The sequence below is a fragment of the Camarhynchus parvulus genome, chromosome 20 (genome assembly GCF_901933205.1).
Source record: "Camarhynchus parvulus chromosome 20, STF_HiC, whole genome shotgun sequence".
Classification (NCBI taxonomy): domain Eukaryota; kingdom Metazoa; phylum Chordata; class Aves; order Passeriformes; family Thraupidae; genus Camarhynchus; species Camarhynchus parvulus.
In genome coordinates this window covers 3,575,754-3,590,674 of record NC_044590.1, presented here as the reverse complement: position 1 = coordinate 3,590,674, position 14,921 = coordinate 3,575,754, and the positions used below count along the sequence as shown (strand labels likewise).

The 14,921-nt window shown below is 43.8% G+C and overlaps 1 protein-coding gene across 2 annotated transcripts in view; it reads right to left on the bottom strand.

The window, feature by feature from the left end:
* The window catches only part of PHACTR3 (phosphatase and actin regulator 3), a 99,577-nt gene extending 90,015 nt beyond the window's left edge, over positions 1 to 9,562 (bottom strand). For both annotated transcript variants that reach the window (XM_030963354.1, XM_030963355.1), the window contains exon 1: positions 9,306 to 9,562. In XM_030963354.1, coding sequence (XP_030819214.1) covers positions 9,306 to 9,408 — 103 coding nt within the window. In that variant the 5' untranslated portion in view covers positions 9,409 to 9,562. The remainder of the gene's footprint in view (positions 1 to 9,305) is intronic.
* Between the last annotated feature and the right edge of the window lie 5,359 nt (positions 9,563 to 14,921).

The window sequence follows — 14,921 nt, the reverse complement described above, 5'->3', positions numbered from 1 at the left end:
CAGTGAGACAGAAGGAATGCCAGCTTTCCAGACCAGCCTGTGCTGCCTTCAGTGATACCTCCTTGGACAAAAAAGAGAGATACAGGATAAATTTCTATTTGTTAGAGTTCTTTCTTAAAACATTTTCATTCATGCACAATATTCTGGATTTTTGAAGGACGCTCCTTTGTACTTCTACATGTTAAAATTATCTTTTACTTGGCTTCCTTTCAGTTTATTCTTCTGGTTGAATTGCAGCAGCAAATGTACACCATAACACTAAGAAGTCTCTCTGCCATCCATCTTGACAGCTGTAGTTCACATTCCCTATGTTTGCCTTAAGAAAATCCACATCTGATCATGTCATCTGTTAAGTTCACCACTGCTGCAAGGGTTCAAGGCACCAGCCTGGGGCAGTGGCTGATATTTGCTCCCACTATAAATCAAACAGCATCAGGGGTTTAGTGAGGATACACAGTTTTTGTGTCACGCCATTCCATCCTGAATTGGTATCAGCAGTTTACGGTAAAATAGCACATTCTCAGGAACCTCTGTTTTGTTCCTAAATGCAGGGGATTCCCAGGTGGCAGGAGCTCACTCATGTTCCTCACTTGCAGGAAGATGTGTTATTAAGTTCTCTGCAGTTAAATATCTCCTGTGAAATCTCAAGTGATACTCACAGTTTATCTCAGTTCTGATTTTTCCATTCTTTTTCTTGAGTTAAACAAGAAACAAGCATTTAAAACTTATGTTGGACAAGTGGAGAATTTGTATGAGTCCAAGACTCCATTTTCCTTCTTCTAGAACTTTCTCTGTATAGTTGGTAGTCTAATGTGAGTACATATTCTCTCCTTCTAGGCACTGTAACACTGAGCAAAGTCAAATGAGCAACTGTCATGGAAGGAAACATTTGAGCTGAAGTTAAGTTGAAGTGCTGTATCTGAAAATAGGATGTTTTTTCTCCTTGAAACCTCTGCAATCCCAGAAAGCTGCTACGCAGTCTACAGAGCTGTTATAATTTTAAAAAAAATACATTTTTTTCTTCTATCCTAAATGCAGAGCTTACAAAATTACAGAAGTCCCATCTGCAAAGCATAAACTTCAGAGAAACCCAATTAAGTCAGTGTTGCACACACTATCACGTTCACTCTATTTAAAAATTCCACACAGATCCATCTCATTCATGATGGAACAACTAGAAATGAACTTGCAGGAGCCGAGAAACTCTCTTGGAGGCTGATTTCCACTCAGGTTCTGTCTGAGCTCCCCAGGACAGCAGGACTGGTTCGAGATGCTGAGCAAAGCTGCCCAAAGCATCAACCCCTGTGGCTGTTGTTTGAAGGCAGCACAGGAGACTGACCCTGAGGAGTTCATGTGGAATTTATCTGTGTTCCTCCAGCCACCCTTCCCTTTGCTCCCAGCCTGTCCTGAGCTTCCAACCCCCACCAAGAACTCTGTCCTAGGCTGGACACACCTCAGTCCTGAGCCAGGATTTCTCATGTTCTTCTAAGGATAAAAGCCCAAGTCTTGGTGCAGGCTGTTTGAGAGATGAGATGCAGAGTTCTGAGAGCAGCTGAATGAGAAGTGACAGCCATTCCCAGCAGATCAATATGGACAAGGCACAGGGAAGGCTGCCTGGCCTGAGGGATGGAGCAGCCCTCAGAAAACAGTGAAGGCTTCACTGGTTTAATGTAATGCAGTGATCTATGTCCACTTGCTGGTTATGCAGCAGCTGAACAGTTCGAGGATGTTAAAAATTAGATTAAGGAAATTAACACACAAACTGTCTCTTCATTATAAGAACAATTCTGAAGTGCTTTATGCACAAGGACAAGCCTTCCTTCAGCTGAAACCACAGGTCCACATTCCTGACCCAGAATATCAGTGTACTACAGAAAGCAAGCGAAGACCCCTTTGATTCAGATCATCTCACTGAAATATTTATGCAGGCTCAAGCATGGAGCTATTGACCTGCCTCAAGTCGCTGTATGAGGCTCTCTCTGGGGCATGTAGAAATTGTGTGTATGTTAGGCCATAAATCAACTTGAATTTCAAACAAAAGCAAGGGATTTAATGGGCACAAAGAATCCATTGTGTTAGCATCCAAACTGGCTACGTTTTGAAGCAAAATCAAGGTATCATATTTAGTTTTACTTACTCTTGGTATTTATAGACTTGACTGCTTAGAGAAGCGAGGGCAATTAATTCTAAATATTAAATTTTAAAAATGCAAAGACATACATTTTATTTTAAAACCCCACTTTATAAATAAATAAATTGTGTAGCCCATTCATTACAGCATGACTTGGGCAGTCTTGAAAGAGAATTCCCAAATTAATGATTTTAGGAAAAATTAACACTGTTACTTAATTACTCACTAAAATACAGTTACATTTCCAGATAAACATGACTCCCAGCATTATGTAACTCATTCCATTCTCAAAGTGTGGTGCAAACATTAACTGAATGAATAATCTTAAACCACCTTCATTCATAGCTGAAGTGTGAAGAAGATCTTTTATTATTTAACAGACAGGAGTTTCTCTTATTTGCACAGAGAAGCATCTACTTGTGTGCACAAGTTATTAGGTGTGTAAATTAGGTCTGAGTTCTTTTACTTAAGGTATGAAATCAAATCTAGGGTTTACTTTTATTTTAAAAGAAAGCCTGAATTAAAGAGACAAAGGTAAACATAAAAAACGACCAGGTATTTCCAATATGATGACCTCATTCTCATAAATCCAGTCTAGGTTTTGATGGTGTATAATCAGTATTTCCACTTCTTGGATAAAGAGGTTTTAACCGTTTAAGTGTCTTTTCAGCAACATTCAGACTACCTGCCAACTTGGGATTTAGAAGAAAAGACAACTTTAAAACACTTTTTTCCCTGTTAAAGCTCTGTATTTCCTTTACAGAACTCTAAAGTTTGGCTAAATACAAATCTCCAAACACTGGGAACACTCAAACCCTGGAAAAGCCTAAATCCTACCCTCGGCATGAATTGCATACTTATTAACTGACCTCATTTAATTCCTGCAAAAGTAGCATTAAAAACATAACTTAAACACCAAGCTCTCTCAATTCCCAAAATAAACTGAGTATCAGTAAGTAAAATACTCAGGCAACAGCAAAAAGCAGTTTGTGTTAAGTGTGCATCACGTTGAGCAATGTAATGATACCCCAGCACTGACACAAATTATATGTGCAGGACCACAATTATGCATTTGGAGCAAGAGAATCCACGCCCAGGAAGTGCCACCTCTGCAGCTTTACCAGCACACTGTGCCCATCCTCCTCTCCAGAGATGGGGAGATCCTTCTCCCCTCTGGAAAGTGCTGGAGCAGAGCTGCCATGGGGGAGAGGAGTCAGGTGCCAGGGACAAGGGCTGCTGGGGAAAGAGGAGATTCTCTGCTGCAGGACACAGGAAAAAAGGGACATCTGTGCTTCCAGTGGAGTTTCTCTACATCACAGGGACTTGGCGTCCACTTAGATCCTACCAAGAAGGGACTGGGAATTTGATGAGAAACAAAAAGGCTCTCTCTAAAGCACAGTGGACCATTTCTTAGAATAAAACTCCCATTGTAGTACTTGGTGATGACTTTTCAGGTGCTGTGTCAAAAATTAACTCTACATTCACACAAATAGCAAATGTTCTGGGAAGGCTTATAGGATTCAATTTGGATTTCAATGGAAAGGAAAATGGGATATTAACTAATAGCCTGCATGTTTCTAGTCAGTACTGAGTATTCCTGAGTACAGCCCCCATTAGGTGTGGAATAGTAACTTTCTGCAAAGAGCCCTTTGGTTAGGAATAGGAACTTTTGAGTGAGAGAGTATCACTAAGTTTCATATAAATAAAATATAGGGTTCAGTTATAAACTGGAGCAAAAGCACTGATTAGATCATTTTGTCCATAAATTAATAAAGGAAAGGATGTAGGAGGCCTGGTAAAATTCTATTTCAGAAGAAATATAATGTAGGTGAAACAAACTCTGTTAACAGAACGGACTTGATAGAGAAAGATGAAATGGAAACCAAAATCCTTCTGGTGAAAAAACAAAACAAAACTCAAACAACTTTTTAAAAATGTCCTGGCTCAAGCATTAGGATCAAATTTGAAAATTCATGCAACAACTAAAGACATCACAGATAAGCCTTTAAGTCCCTGATTAAAGTTGTGGTGATGTAAGACTGCAGAGGATGGAGCAGCAGCCCAGCTGACAGGCAGGGCACCCACAGCATCTCTCTGCCATCAATTTCCTTCCATCTGAAGCACATGTTGGAAGTTAAGCACCCACTTAGAAGGTTTTCTGAATTATGGGCCTGGCATGAATAGATTTGCAGCAAGAATGACTCGAGCAGATTCAGAGAACTGGCACCAATCTGTGCACTCCAGCTGAATTCCTGGTTGTCTTTGCCTTCCCTTTGCTCCATTCCAGAACCTACCTACCAACCACACCTTACTTTCCATCTGCTTTTGGGTTTCCAAACATCCCCTGCCAGTAGCTTCCAACATCTCTGAGGTTCCCAGTGTCCTGGTTAAGTGCACAGCACAGCTTTCCAGTGGCTCACAGGCTCCCTAGCACTGCTCAACACTCAGACCGAGCAAACTTGTCCAAGGAACAAATACAGCAGAAACAGGAGTCAAATAAAATCTTTAAAAGCTAAATCAAGCCAAAAATGTTAGGAGAAGACAATGGCAGATATGGAGTGGCACAGTCCATCCGGGGGAGGTCACAGCTTCAAAACAGAAGACAAGAAAGAAAAAGCCATATTAGAGAGTATTCCTACAACTGCTGTTTACTGCATCCCAGTTTTCCCTGGCTGGTACTTGGATGGCTGATGTCCTTCCTCACACTGCCTGGGAGGCCCTGCTGGGTTTCAGCTCAGCCTCCAGCCCAAAGAAATATGATGTAAAAGGAGCATAACAGTTCAATTCTCATCTCATCATCTCTTCTTAGCATCCTAGAAGAATACTTAAAAGAATGCTGCCTACTACAGAACTTTTGAGTTACGAAAACTAGAAACAATGATGGAGGACCTTTTAAGTCTTATGCAGTTGTTCTCCTCTGGAGTTAATTCAGAGCACAGTGCTGCTCATGACACAGGGTATCAATAGAAATTAACAGGGAATTAGTGTCTGGTGAAGACATAATCATGTATCTCTAGAACAGCTACTCTGCAATAGCTTTAACTTGTCAGGTCTTGAAGCACACCACACCATAGGAGAGGCTGAGGAGCCCCCCTTCGCCAGGCAGTAAGAAATTACGATGACAGAGCTGTTAACAACATCCAACACCACTGCCTGCAGCACAACAGCTCCCTCCTCAACACAGATCTTTCACTGGAGGACAAGGAACACATGGTGGACCACTGGCAAGGTCTGCTGGAGAGCTCAGCAATGCCCATCCTGAAGATCTTTAATTGTGTGGTGCCAGGAAGGAAAGGCAGCAGCACAGAGAGCAAAACGTGATGGCATCAATGTGCACTTAGACAAATTCAAATGGATTATCCCAAAATTAAGGGGGGGGAAGGGGGTGTGACATTTTCACACATTGTCATGGTTGTCTGTATCTCCTCAAGTAATACAGAGTTTTGACATGGTGTGTTCTTCTCCAGTCTGTGCACCCCTCCCTTTTTTTGATACAAATCAAATGAGATTGTCAATCTTCCCTCTGCCCTGTGACTGCTGGAAGGATATAATGAGAGCAATATTTTGGCTTCCTGCAACTGTCTCTCAATTAGATGGTGATACTGAAATCTGTTCTCTTTAGACTCTCTCTCTCTCTTGATCCTTATCTGGGAAGGTGGAGGAGGGGAAGGACATATAAGATAAGGAGGTTCTTGACATCCCTGCAAGTGTTCAAGTCCAGGTTGGATGGGGCTTGGAGCAACCTGATCTAATCAGGTTAGGAAGGTGGCAGGGAGCTGGAACCAGATGATCTGGAAGGGCCCTTCCAACCCAAAACATTCTAGGATTCTATGAATGAGATGAAATTCACTTTCTTAACAACAGCCTGGCCTAGAGACAGTCTACAGTTAAGCAAGATGTGAGTATTTTGATGTCAGTTTCCCAAACTAAGGACATCCTCCTTTTTCAAGGCTTGCTCACTCAGTGTGACAGTGAATTTAAACAGACTCAAGCATGACCCCAGTGTTTGTTGTACTACAGTAATTCTCATAAAATACTGCTCAGTGGCCATAAAATAGTTCACTTAAATACAGGCTGAAATGCATTATTTTATCTTAAAGGAGAAAATAAATAACTGATCCAATTAAAGCAAAGAAACACTATTACCAGTGTTCTCTGCATTACTAATAGGACCTCTATGCACCATTTAAATGCTGGAGAAAATAATCTTTTTGTCAGCAAAGCCTGAACTAAAGTCCATCTTTTCTTCTTAGACCGACTGTGACATCTTTACTGATCACTGTGAGGAGCTGCTGTTTTAATTAAAGTTGCACATGAAGGATCTAAACCAGTGCATTTGTATCTCTGTTTTGGAAGAAATAGCTATTAACTGTCCCTAGTTTAGTTTACTGAACATCTCATTTACCTGACTTATTATAGGAATATTTGTAAGATTGTAGTGGCATGTGGTAATTTTGTAAGTTTTTTACATGTGATAAAATTCACTGTAGTCTGTAAAGATTACAGCTCTTCTAAATCAAGGTTATAAAACAGCTTTTCATTTCTACAGTGAATGCTTTGTGAGGAAAAACACACTAGATAAGAGGCTTTATCATGAAACCTTTATTGTTCAAGGCTCGGAATAATTGCAGCTTCTGCTGGCATTAGTCAGGACTGTGAGTGTGCAGGACTTCTCAAAAATCAGCATCTAAGGCTACTTGAACCAGCCAGTTACTGAGTTATCCCATGCTCTGGCTGGATGAAAACAGAGTCCTCTTTAAAATGAACAAAACACAACAAAAACCTCACAAACAAATTTCAGCTCTGCTCTCACATGGGGAAACTCCCTTTGACCCAAGCAAGTTTCCTCAGTAGGCACAGCCAAATGAGTTGGTGCAGAATGATCCCTGTCCAATCATCCAGCCAAAAACTGTTCCAAAACAAAACAGAATATGGCATTACTCAAAGGCCAGGTAAAAGAAGGAATGGTTTTTGTAGGGATCCTACAAAATCTTATTATACCCATTATACCCATCTTCTTATACCCATATTTTGGTATAATTTTGGTCTGTTTGTCTGTAATTTAAACATGTTACTTAAATGATAATAACATTAATTGAATTTTTAGATTAAGGAAGAATCTTACATGTTCACACTTCTCTACATGGTTTGTCTGCAAGCAGGGTTGGGATGTAAACACAAACTTTGGACATATCATCTCCCACTCTTAAGACTGTCTTTTGATTTAGAGTCCATAGATTATTATGTTGGTATAATGATAATGATAAAATTATTTTCCTGGACAGTAAAATAATATAAACTGCAATTAAGTCATCTAGCATTCATAATCCTTAAAATAATATAAACAGTATCCCGGATTTTTAAGTAGCCAAATCTATGAAATTGCTCATAATAATTATTCACAACACTATAGGGTAAAATTTTATGTAAAATAAACAATTTAGGTTCATTTTATTATCATCTGGAAGCATACAGATGTTCAATACTATTTGATGAACAAATTTAAAACCCGAAAATCTTACTAAACATGCTAATCCTACCCCTGACTATTCATAGCTACCTGGACAAAAGCCAGATGTATTTAACACCTTTTGTTTCTCTCCACATATTGCATGAATAACAGAATACATACAAGACACCTCCTGCATTTTAGTAGAGCTTCTGCCATGCAGTGGGACACTGGTTTATCTGATGGAGTCTGTATTAGGGGAAAAAATGCTCATTGGTATTGACAGCTCCTTCTCCTAACAAAAAGCACAATAATGTTTATATCTTTGTCTGTTTGTCGGACATGTTGTGTACTTTCTTTGTTGTGTATCTCACAAAAGCCAAAAGAATTAATTAGCAAAAACAATCTAGAGGAATTAGGACTGAGGTTGCACACGCCTTCCTTTCATTAGTCACTTCTGCTTGCAGAAATCAAATGGCAGAAACACACATTCCTCTTTCAGCCAAGATTGCCCCTTTGGGAGTGAGTCGAGCAGTTCATGGTAGAAGAGTCCTTTGTTCCCTTCACTTAGGGTATCAGAACAGTTGGTAATCAGGGATAAATCATCCACTGTTTGCCTTAATTCAATTTGTGTTTCACTCCAGACCAGTGTGCTCACAATTGCTTGATAAGGCAAATAAATAGAAGAACTTAAATTAGATACAAATATTAATATCCTCATTGGCTCGGGAGGAAGCAATATAGCAGGTGTATGAATAGAGCCTGGAATATTTTATTTACTCAGTAATCTGAGAAAGGGGAGCAAAGTTCAACCCGAAATTGTATCCAGGGACTGTTTCCTGTAGGCTGATAGCGCCTAACCCAAAACCTAAACTCATCTCTAGGCTTGGAATCAGTAGTGGGTAGTGATGATCAACACCCCATTCATTGTCTTTACGCTGTTTTGATTACTTCTTTTCTCATAAAGAAACCTGACAGCTCTTGTGTGACCACCATCTATTCAGCAAAACTGAGTAAACTGGCTTTTACCCTTTGCTTCCAGCTTGTTGTGCCTTTCCGTGCAATCACATCACATCAAAGTGATGTAGCTATTTGTTTCTTTTTTTTTTCTAAAGATCTCAACACTGCTTAGATTCTGACGATCTGAAATTACTGAGTCACCACCAACAGACATTTAGAATTACTCCTCAAAGTGAAGATGAAAACACCATTTGCCATTGTTTAAAAAAAAAATCTAATCACAATATTCTATTTATACACTAACGACTGGGCTGTGTCCCCTCAGCACCACCTTCTGTGCCCACACTTCACAAGGAGATTACGCGTCTCCCTATGAAGTGAAAATTACCTTCTTGTGGGCAGAAAGCGTTTAATTATGACTCTGCTTCCCTTGTCTCCATGGCGATGCCATGCAAACAGCCTGCTTTATTAGCGCTCATTTCCCCCTCCCCACAAAGTCATCAATGAGCTCTGCGGGAGCGGGGGTCGGGCGCTGCCCCGGGAGCCCCGGCCGGGACGCGCCCCCCGCGCTCGCTCGGCGAGCGGGCAAAGCCGCGGGACGCGCTCGCCCGGATCCGGTGCGAGGCTCAGCCGCTGCACCATTTCGGCACTTACTGCAGGAAATGTGTTCCCAATTCCTGCCCGCCCGGGGCGGACGGGCTCCCTACAAACTGGCGGATGCTCCCGGCGCGCCCCGAGCGCCGCCGGCGAGAGCGGGGCGGTTACCTGGGTGCTCCCCGGGGCCCGCGGGGTCCGTGAGGATGCTGGGGTCACTCTGCGACCTGCCTCGCGGGAGAAAGCAGCCGGTCCCTTCTTCCGATGCAGCCATGAGGTGGAGGGCGGGAAGCTCAGAGGAGGAGGGAGGAGGAGGCGCTCATGGAGCCGGAGGCGGCCGGGGGACAATGGGGACGGGGGTGCGGCGGCGGCGGCGGCGGCGGCGGCGGAGCGTCAGCCGGGCAGGACCAGCCGCGGCAGCATCTTCCCCGGCGCCTCGGCACGGCTGCGGCGCGGCGCTCCGCCGGCTCCGGGCGCTCAGGGGGCAGCTCCGGGCGCCTCAGGGGGTGGGCCATGCCGCCTGGCGGGGTGGGGGAAGAGCCGGGGCGCGGGCCGCCGGCCCGGCCCCCCGCCGCCGCCCCCTCCCGGGACGCCCCCCGAGCGCCGCTGCCGGAGTCGCCTCAAGCCGCCTCGCTGCTGAGCGCATCCGTTGGAAAACATTGGGATTCTCCCATGGTGCCCCGCGAGCGCCCGCCTGACGTCACGGGGGTGGGGTGGGCGCCGCACCTGCACTGCACAAAGGCGGGGGCTCCGCAGGTGCGCGGGGACCGCCCCGCCCCAGCGCATCACGGCCCGCGGGAGTGGCTGTGCGGGACCCGCCCGTGTCCCCGGAGCCGTCCCGGGGCCCGTCCCGTCCGTCCGGGAGCTTTGCCCCGCGGGAGGGACCGGCGCGACCCCCCGGCACCGGGGCAGCCGCGGGGCTCGGTGTCCGCCGCTCGCCGCGCCCGGGGCCGGCGGGGGAGCGTGTCCCGCGGGGGAGGGCGTCCCACGGGGGTGGGTGTCCCTCGGGAGAGCGTGTCCCGCGGGGGTTCCCTCGGCAGGACGAGCGAGAACCGCTCCGCGCCCCCGGCACCCCGCGCAGCTCGGCCGGAGCTGGGGCGGGGGTCTCGTGGCAGAGGTGGCGCACGGGGACCCCGCAGAAACGGGATGCTCCGACTCGGCTGAGCAGCTTGGTTTGGGGATTTGTTTAAAGAGAAGAACAGCTTTTATGTTTTGGGTTTTTTTTGCTCCTCCCGTGCAGCGCAGGGTGCCGGCAGAGGGGCTGCTGGTCTGTAGCCAGTGATGCAGGTCAGGTCTTCTTGAAGTTTTGACGTGTAAAAAACAGGGATGCTTTTAATCACTCTCCCAGTAAAGTCCTGTGGAATGCTCGCTCAGCACTTGCTGGGATTGTGGGGGTTCTCATCTCGTGTCTGCCTTAAACTCTTCTTTTGTCTGCATGGAACCAGTGCTGAGGAATATACTCACCTACACGTAGATTTCTTTCTCACTCAAGAGCAGTGGTTATACATGCAGCTGACCAAGCTCCTGTTGTGAGACACGTGCAAGTTTGCAAAATTTTAGGGATGAGCCTTTATCAGACAATTTCCCATCAACGCAGTCTTTCGTTCCCATACACAGAAGCACAGGTTGAGGTTGGAAGGAACCACAGTGGGGTCACCTGGTCCAACCTCCCCTCCCTGCTCAGGCAGGGTCATCCCAGAGCAGAGGGCACAGGATTGTGTCCAGAGGGGTCTGGAATATTTCCAGAGGAGGGAAACTCCACAGCCTCACCTGCACAGCAAAGTTCTTCCTCATGTTCAGGTGGAACTTTCTAAGCATCAGTTTTTCACCACTGCCTCTTTTCTATTACTTGGCACCACTGAGAAGAGCCTGGCTCTGATTTTACATTAATATGTGGAAAATATTTTGCTACTTAAATAAAGAAAACTGGGTTTGGCCATTTCTGAACGCAGAGGCAAACAAAGCAGTAATGCAGGATTTGTTGTGTTTTGGGGGATTTAACCCCCATTTATCACACTGAGATGTGTGCTTGCAGCTTTTCTTTAAGAAGGAATTTCAAAGTTAAATGTGCATACATCGAATTTGGGAGTCACTTTTGGGCTGTGTGTCCCTGAGAGTCAGTTATCCTACTGACCTTTAGGGGAAAGAAAAAAGTGTGGGCATGGATTTAATGGTGGAGTTTGATGAGAAAATTCATCCAAGATTCCATTTGAGGGGGGCCCAAGTGTGGCTGTTGGGGTGACATCCACCCATGGCTGGGGTGAGCTGCTGCTTCCAACAGGGAATATTGTCCTGAGAACAGAACCCAAAAAAGGGTTTAAAGTAAAATACCAAAGAGTTTCTAAATGAGCACTGCCTCTTCTTGGGGTGTATAAGGTAAATCCTAAGGAAAAAGCAGCATGTGGAGGTTCTATCTAAGCTGTGCCATCATGCCATGGAATACATTAAGGTGCCAAGTGAGATAATGAGCCAATCTATTTTTAGTCCTAAAAGGAGAGGAAGTAGCAAGTTCTAAATGGTTTTTCTCTATATAGCTTTTAGGTCATGCTAGAAAATGCTGATGGTTTCTAGTGAATTCTGTGAAAGTCTGTTTGCACTAATCAATAGCTACCTTCTGAGATGAAGAATGATACTGATTTCATGTTTAAAATGTAGGGTTGAGAAGTTTCATAGCAGATTTAAGCATTTGTATAAGACCGAATGAATATATTAAAATATTTTCAACCCAAGAAAATATCTCCAAGACATCTTTAGTAGCTGTAGAAGCACACAGGATGAGAGGGATGTATTTTTAACCAGCTCCCATACTGGTTGCCTCTATAGAGGACATTTTATAGGATTTCTTTGGATTTAAAATATTGCCTGGTACAAAACAGTGAAACAGGGCTGGAATCTGCCTTGCTGTTTTCCCTTAAAGAGCATTTTCTCTCATCCCTGACAAACCAAGCACCAAGAGGCTCAGTCTGGGGATAAATCCCTGGTGTGCTTTGTGCCAGCTGACGGAGCTGCCCCTGGACCTTGTTCTTTCCAAAATGAACCATCATCATGGTTGGGAGAGGAGGTACCAAAAAAAAAATTCTGTTGAATTATTCAAACTTATGTTGCTCTGCATTCCTTCTGGGGCAGGGCTTTAGAGGGGGGGAAAAATAAATGTGAGGCAAAGTCTTGTCTTGGTGTTGAAAGACCAACACCAAGCAGGAATGGAGCCTTTCCACAGAGGTAAATAAAGCTGATGGAGGCAGACACTAACTAATATATTCCAAGTATATTGATTTGTAAATCCCTCTGAAAGTGGAATGAGATTGGAATGAAACTAAACCTGGATCTGCCTGTGGGTACAAAGCACCTGGAAAACTGTCCTCAATTTTCTATTTTCTACTTCATATGATTCTGTAGGTGTCACAAACAAAACTGTTTGCAGGATCAGAATGGCTATTAGTAGAAACATGACTCCCCTTTTGTTTGGTTTATTTTCTCACTATAAGAGTCTCATGGTAAACAAGTTTTAAGCATTTTCCCAGAGTTCAATGATCTGATCTGTTTAGTTATCTCTCAGAGGATTTCTAGCCTTTTATATTTATGATTAAAAGGTATGATGAAATTTTTTTAGCTTAATAGCAAATATCTCTGCAATTGGCATCCATTCAGTTGCAGGAAAATACTTCTTGAAATGAAATATCCCCAGAAGAAACACAGAAAAGAAAACAATTTTTTTTATAATTTTATTTATTTTGATGCATAGTCCACAGCCAAAGCAATGCATGCCCATTTGATAGGACTTTCCTTTTATTTTTTTAAAGCAACTATATAAATCGCATGGATTATTTGATTAGTTGGTTTTCTCTCTGACAGCTGAATGCCTGTTGTATGAGCTGGTTATATAAAAAGAAATCCAAACTTGTGTTAGAAAGGAATGATTCTCTGGGGAGAAAGCAAAGAGGCGAGTCATGTCAGTGCTGTTTTTCTCGAATCAGCAGAATATTAAACAACCTCATTTTCCTTAATCTGAAGCCTACATGTGATCTCTGAGCACCACTGATGTGGGGGTTTTGTGTTGTTATTTAGAAAAATGAATTCTGGGTACATTTGGATTGACAGAATCAGCTCTCATGTTCAAATTGTTCTGATGACCAAGGCACAAAGAGCCTTGCTAGGAGCAGGTTTCTTAGATGCAGCAACAGAAAGCATTTGTTCTGCTGCTTGTGAGTCTTAACCTAGTTTTTAAGATTTTTAAGCCAGCTTGTTGTAGCTCAGCGTGCTCACCATAACAGAGATGAGCATTCCCATGCTCCAAAAGCTCTTGTCTCTATTTACTTTGTTGGGGGTTCTTTCCCCTCAGATGCTTTCTTTGTAAAGAGGACACAGAGCCTATTTTGAGCCTTTGCTTGTCAAGACCATAAATGCATGTCACCAAGAGGAGATAAAATATCAGCCAGCAGTCACAACTTTGTGAGTACAAAGGCTTGAAGCACATCTTCTCCAAAGCACTACTACAGAAAGCAAATAAAAAATGAATAAGCATCAAGGGCTTGTTTATTGGGGGCCTTGTGTGCACATTGAGAATCTCTGATACTCAGGAGCTGCTCTGGCAATGGCCCATCTGATTTTCATGTTTGCTTTCCTCCCCAGCTCCAGTGCTCACTCCCATTTTACAGGTGAAGGAACAGGAAAAAGAGGCTGGGAAAAATGTAAAGGAGGACCCTGAGCTCAACTCCCTGCCCTGACACCCAGCTCTGCTCACATCCTTCTGTGCTGGGATGATGGGAAGGGGAACCTCTACTCTTATTTCAAACTATGCAGCTTATAACAGCAACAGCCCCATTTGTATTTTAGAAGCAGTGCAGCTCATTTTTACCTCAGAGATAAGTTTGGATATCTTGTAGCCTGATCAGAGATGTCATTTCTTCTTATTATGTATTGCATTCAGACAGTACATTCCGATTCAGATCTCATCTTGTTGCCAAATCTGGAATAATTTTGACGTATACATTTTTCAAATTAATTCCAACAGTGAAGATCATTCAGTTGTCAGCAGAAGTGGAAAGGAAAAAGTGGTGCTCTGTGCTAATTAGATGAGAGCTGACGAGTCTTTGATGTAGAGTGCAGGACAGAATCCTGATTCCACTCATGTTAGTACCTTTCAACATTTACTTCAGTGGCATTTTGTTATTGTCACTTCATTTCTTGGGTAACGCAGGACTTCTGCTGGTATTTCACACTCAGACCACAATACACAAGAAATTCAGCTGTTGGAGAGTTGAAATACTTCAGGGGCCAGTGAGACATGAAACAAGTGGCAGAGCTTCCTTCAGTAGGTCACAGTTTCCAGTTCTTTGGGACCTGAAATCCAGTGAAGACCATAATAATCAGGATTCATGAACATCTCTCAGAAGATACAACCTCAGCTGGGCTTCAATCCATGGAAGGAAATACAGGCAGTCTAGAGCTGATCAGCAGCTGAAGACAAGAGAATGAAAGTTCAAATTGCTTGGAACTCCCAGCGAGCAAGGTCCAGGACAGCAGAGCAGTTTCTGTTCTGAGACTGAAGCTGGCATTGCATGAGAGCCCAGGAGTCACAGCCAGCCCTTCCGGTCTCACTCTCTGGGAGCTGCAGTGCGAGAACTGATTTAAAGCTCAAGGTTTGAGCTTTCCCAGGCAGAAACGCTGTGGTGGCTTTATGCTACTCCTTCATTCTTCTCTGAGCGCTCCTGTGGGCTGGGTTTATGTCTGGCTGGGATAGACTCATCTTTGGGCTGGTTCCATCTATTCAATTTCCTGCTCACCAAC